General features: G+C 48.2%; 1 protein-coding gene across 1 annotated transcript; it reads left to right on the top strand.

Moving 5' to 3' along the window:
* Nucleotides 1–813: 813 nt before the first annotated feature.
* On the top strand, nucleotides 814–4343 carry LOC139180126 (olfactory receptor 9S13-like). Its single transcript, XM_070781454.1, has 3 exons — nucleotides 814–1063; nucleotides 2353–2509; nucleotides 3782–4343. The coding sequence occupies exons 1-3, from the start codon at nucleotides 814–816 to the stop codon at nucleotides 4341–4343; spliced, it is 969 nt and encodes a 322-aa protein (XP_070637555.1).
* The last annotated feature ends 1084 nt before the right edge of the window (nucleotides 4344–5427 follow it).

The following is a 5427-nucleotide window of genomic DNA, read 5'->3' as shown; positions in this document are numbered from 1 at the left end:
TCAAGGATGCAAACAGCTCTGTTGATGTTTTCCATCATGCCAAGATAGATCTCAGGGTCTGCAGGAAAGATAGACATAGCACTCCAGTAGCCTGGTGTCCCCTGCTCATATTTTTAAACATCAGGACATTGGCTTGAGGCCCCCTGAGATCCTCAAGGATGCACAGTGCTCTGCAGACAGGATGAAGCTGTGGTCCAGGTTCACATATTGATGCTACATGGGGCTCATGGTCTGCAGGACAGACTGAGAGAAATTTTCCTGGTTGGTGCTGGTTCCTGCTCTGGTCCCAGCCTGGCCTGGAGGTACAATCATCAACAACATACCACCAGACTGGCATGAGGTGTTCAATAAATATTTATAAAATTAGTGAATGAATTAATAAGACAGGAAAGTGCAGGATTAGATACTTGAGTGAGGAGTGGAAATTACACAGCTCAGGAACATCCCTATGGAGATGGAAAGCATTTATTGAGAAGAGACAGAGGAGACTGCAACACTCCTCACACTTTAAGTTTTCAGCCTCCAAAGCTCCTGGCAGCCACTACAAACCCCATAACAGTACTTCAGAGTCGCCCAGAGAGAGTAAACTTCCATATTTATGCATTAATGAATCAGAGGAAATGTTCCCTTTTCAGGTCAGTCCATACTCATCTGGAAGCACAACTGGGCAGCTGGTGGTCTCTTGGTCACTGTGCAGTGAGGTGGTGCAATGTCCTTGATCTCCAAGGCAGGACGATCATGTGACATTGACCTGCTCCCTCTCCCTGTCTCCCACCTGCTCTCTGCTCTCTGTGACGTGTCATGGTCAGGATTATGTCACCCCACAGAAATGGAAACCTCTCAGTGATGCCTCTGCAGGAATTTGTGCTGGATGGGTTTGGGGGTGGCCCACAGACCCAGGCCCTGCTGTTTGCTCTGTTCCTTGTTCTGTACTTGGTGGCCATCCTGGGGAACCTCACCATGATCGTGGTCATCACGCTGGATGCCTGTCTGCACTCCCCAGTGTACTTCTTCCTCAAGAACCTCTCCTTCCTGGACCTATGCTATTCATCTGTCATCTACCCTAAGACCCTCACTTGCCGGTTCCCAGCGTGAGGAACTCCGCCCGTGGCAAAGGTCATGAGGAGGGAGGCTCGGCATACGCAAAGGCGGGATCAAGCTTCAGGAGTCCCCCTGGAAATTCTCGAGCATCTACCCCCCAAACCAGAGTCTGCCTACTTTACTGCTTTGTGCTCTCACCTACACCTCTGACTTTACGGGGGGCTGTCCCCCCCCCACCTCTCTCTGAAAAAGAGTTAACTTACAGCTCCAGTTAATAAAGTTCCTGGGCCTGACAAGAGTGTTTCCACCTACAAACGCCTTTGAAAGTCCTCTAGCCTGCCTCAATAGGTTTTTCTGGCCACATGTGATTGTTCAGAGCCTCCTAACTGTGAGAGGCATGAGATGTTCTAAACTATCTAAATACAGATTCCTTTGAGCAGTTAAAAGATTGATTAGAAATTGTATTGGTGAAGGGTTTTTCACTTTTTGGGCCAATGTTTGCTGCTAAGTTTCCATATCCCTTACCTACTGTGTCTCTGGCAGTGTATTGATTGATATAATTGGTGTATAGGAATGTAAGTAGTAGCTTTAATGTTTGTAAGTTAATTCTTTTCTTGTTATAGCCCACCACACCTTTGCCCTATAGGAATGCAACTTTAATGCTTTTGGAAGGTGGCGTCTGACTTTAGAATCATCACCTTTAGAGAAAAATAAGTTTTCTGAAGGAAGGATCTTAAAATGTTAACAGGCCTCCTGGCCAGAAGATGATGTAAATCACCTAAACTTTTGCATATGATAAGTTTGAAAGCCTGGCTTCAATTAGGATCAAGGACTGCTGTCCTTGCATGACTCTACCCTTCCCCCATTATCCTCTATGCACAACTTAAGGTACAAAAACCAGTTTGGAAAATAAAGTGTGGGCTTTGTTCACCGAAACTTGGTCTCCCCATGTCGTTCTTTCTCTCACCTTCTGGCTGAATTCCCATCTGGGGCGGGGAGGCTCGTCAAGCCTACTAATTTTGCCTGGGCTTCTAAGTTCTGACTGGGGAGGCCTTAGTGTCTCCTCTCCTTCGGGAGAACGGGAGGATGCCTGCGGCCTACGTAGGTGACGCAAATTCCTTATTTTGGAGTTTTATTAGCTTTCCACGTAAACCAAGTTATTCAGCCTCTTTTCTCCACTAAATTTTCTCACTGAGCTATCCTTATTTAACTACTCTTTATATCCTTAATTAACGTTTAATTAAGCAATTGTTTCCTGATCCTCGCCGACGCCGTCCCTGCTCTGATTTCCCTGGATCCACTGGGGCTGGACCTCGGCACTCACTGACCTCCTTTCCTCTTCCAAGGTCATCACCTTAGGGGGATGTATCACCCAGTTCATCTTCATCTCCCTGCTCCTCACCACTGAGGGATTCCTCTTGGCTGTGATGGCCTATGACCGCTTCATGGCCATCTGCAGCCCCCTACTGCCGGGAGCCAGTGTGAGGAACTCCGCCCATGGCAAAGGTCATGAGGAAGGAGGCTGGGCATACACAAAGGTGGGATCGAGTCTCAGGAGTCCCCCTGGAAATTCTCGAGCATCTACTCCCAAAACCAGAGTCTGCCTACTTTACTGCTTTGTGCTCTCACCTACACCTCTGACTTTATGGGATGCTGTCCCCCAACACCTCTCTCTGAAAAAGAGTTAACTTACAGCTCCAGTTAATAATAATTCTTGGGCGTGACAGGAGTGTTTTAACCTACAAACTCCTCTGAAGGTTCTCTAGCCTGCCTGACAGGCTTGTCCGGCCACATGTGATTGTTTTAAACCTTCTAAAAACAGGTTCTTTAGAGAAGTTAGAAAACTATTAGTATAAGTATAGTGGGCTGATTAGAAATTGTATTGGTGAAGGGTTTTTCATTTGTTGAGCCAATGTTTACTGCTAAAGTCTCCACATCCCCTACCCTTATACACATTAATGAATATACAGAAGAAATAAGTATTAACCTTCGATATTAATCACGTTAGACCTTAGGCTAAGCAAATTCTTTCCTTAATTAAAACCCACTACACCCTCACCCTATAGGAATGTAACTTTATCTGGTACCTTCGGAAGGTGGCGTCTGTTTTAAGAATAATCACCCCTGGAGAAATAAGTGTTCTGGTTGACTGACCGCTGTCACAAGGAGAGGGTCATAAATTGTCAGCAGGCCCCCTGGCCAGAAGGTGATGTAACACCCCTAAGACCTCTGTATACATCTGTTTGAAGCACCTGACTTTAATAAAAGTCAGGACTGCTGACCCCGCGTGACTTCTATATAACATCTCAGTGTATAAAAATAGACACTGAAAAAATAAAAAATGGGATCAGTTCCTCGAAATACTGGTCTCCCCATGCCGTTCTTTCTCTCATTTTCTGGCTGAATTCCATCTGGGGCGTGGAGGCTCGTCAAGCCTACTAATTATGCCTGGGCTTCTAAGATCTGACTGGAAAGGCCTTAGTGTCTCCTCTCCTTCGGGAGAACGGGAGGATGCCTGCGGCCTATGTAGGTGATGTAAATTCCTTGCCTTGGAATTTTACTAGCTTTCCACGTAAACCAAATTATTCAGCCTCTTTTCTCTGCTGAATTTTCCTGCTGAGCTATCCTCACTTAACCACTCTATAAGCCTCTGGTAAATATTTAATCTAGCAATTGTTTCCTGATCGCCGATGCCATCTCCCCTTCGAATTTCCCTGGATCCACCAGGGCTGGACCCCAGCACCCTACGCTACCCCATCACCATGTGCCCCTCGGTCTGTGCCCACCTGATGCTGGATTGCTACTGCGGGGGCTGCCTCAGCTCCATCCTGCAGACCATCCTGCACTCCATCACATTCAGCCTCCCGTTCTGCAGCTCCAACCACATTGACCACTTCCTGTGTGATGTCCCTCCATTGCTCAAACTTGCCTGTGCTGACACTACCATCAATGAGCTGGTCTTGTTTAGCATTTGTGGTCTCATCATCGTGGGCACCACACTCATGGTCCTCACCTCCTATGGCTACATCACAGTGACCATCCTGAGGATGCGCTCAGGAGGAGGGAGACACAAGCTCTTCTCCACCTGTGGCTCCCACATGACAGCTGTGTGTCTCTTTTATGGGACTCTTTTTGTCATGTATGCCCAGCCGGGAGCTGTGGAGTCCATGGAGCAAGGCAAGGTGGTCTCTGTCTTCTACACCTTGGTCGTCCTGATGCTCAACCCCCTCATCTACAGTCTGAGAAACAAGGAGGTCAAGGATGGCCTGAGGAGACTGGGGCAGAAACACACAGCCACGTGAAGGAGAGTGACCAGAGAGACTGGTTGTTCCGAGACAGGGCAAGAGGGCTCTGGGAGAGGTACAGGCTTTGGTTTGAGGAATTCACTCCTCATTCACCCAACTCATTTCTTTCATCCAAACTTTCATTGAACCCTTCATAGGAGCACTTCATGGAGCATACATTGCAAGGATGAGATGCAATAAAGAACAAAGCTCTTTTGCCAGCAGAAAAGTAACAGTGCAAGGATGGAGAAAGGTCATAATCTTGAACTCTGGATAACACAGTGGGCAACATAATGAACGAGAATCTCTAAGCAGCCTGTATGTCCCAAGTTCAATATCCTCCAGTGAAAATACATAGACTAGACAGATTTTGAGGCTTCTCCCTTCAAGTTGTTGCTGAACCTAATGTAAGTAAGTGTTCAGCTGTCTCCCCTGGACCACCTAGCAGGGGGGCCTTAGGACACTCAGCCTTGGTGATAGCCTGGGCATTCCCACAGCCAATTAGGGGAGTTAGGAAGACCGTGCTTCCCCTCAGTCCTGCAGCGGGGCTGTTCCTCCTCTTCACCCTTCTGTTCACTGAAGCCACCACCCAACAAGGCAGCAGGGAGCACCTGCGCTCCTGCTTCAGACACTCCTAGTGCTCCCTGTCCTGGGTTTCTCCCCTCAGACAGCAGCTGGGAGCCCCAGGGAGCCAACGTGAATGCCTGACACCCAAAGTTCACCATTCAACCTGACAGGTGACACTGTCCTGACTACTTGTGACCCTAAGAGATGGGACCTTGTTAGCACAGACATCTCTGAGTAAGGATGGAGGTCCTGGTGGCGGAAGCAGAGAGCAGATGGTAAAGAAAGAAGGTGCCCTTTCTTGGTGACAAGCACAGTTCCCTGCTCTCTGTCCCACACTCCCTGGGAGCCTGGCTCCTCAGGCTTAACCTGCCCATTCAGACTTCCATCCTCATTCTCTGTGGACCCAACACACAGCCTGGATGCAGAGCCCAGCAGCCTCCTTAACTGGTCTCCCTTTGGTAGAACCATCGACTCCCATGGTCACTCCCAGGAAGTTGTCCTCTGGAAGAAGGGTGGTCTGTACCCTGTAGGGGCA

Source organism: Bos indicus, chromosome 3 (assembly GCF_029378745.1).
Source record: "Bos indicus isolate NIAB-ARS_2022 breed Sahiwal x Tharparkar chromosome 3, NIAB-ARS_B.indTharparkar_mat_pri_1.0, whole genome shotgun sequence".
Taxonomy (NCBI): Eukaryota; Metazoa; Chordata; class Mammalia; order Artiodactyla; family Bovidae; genus Bos; species Bos indicus.
The sequence above is the reverse complement of the archived record's forward strand: the minus strand, read 5'-3'. Positions and strand labels throughout refer to the sequence as shown.

Coding starts and splice junctions, on each gene's coding strand:
- LOC139180126 (XM_070781454.1), top strand. CDS start 814: ATGTCACCCCACAGAAATGGAAACCTCTCAGTGATGCCTCTGCAGGAA. Junction 1,064..2,352: donor CTATTCATCTGTCATCTACC/CTAAGACCCTCA, acceptor ACTGGGGCTGGA/CCTCGGCACTCACTGACCTC. Junction 2,510..3,781: donor GCCATCTGCAGCCCCCTACT/GCCGGGAGCCAG, acceptor GCTGGACCCCAG/CACCCTACGCTACCCCATCA.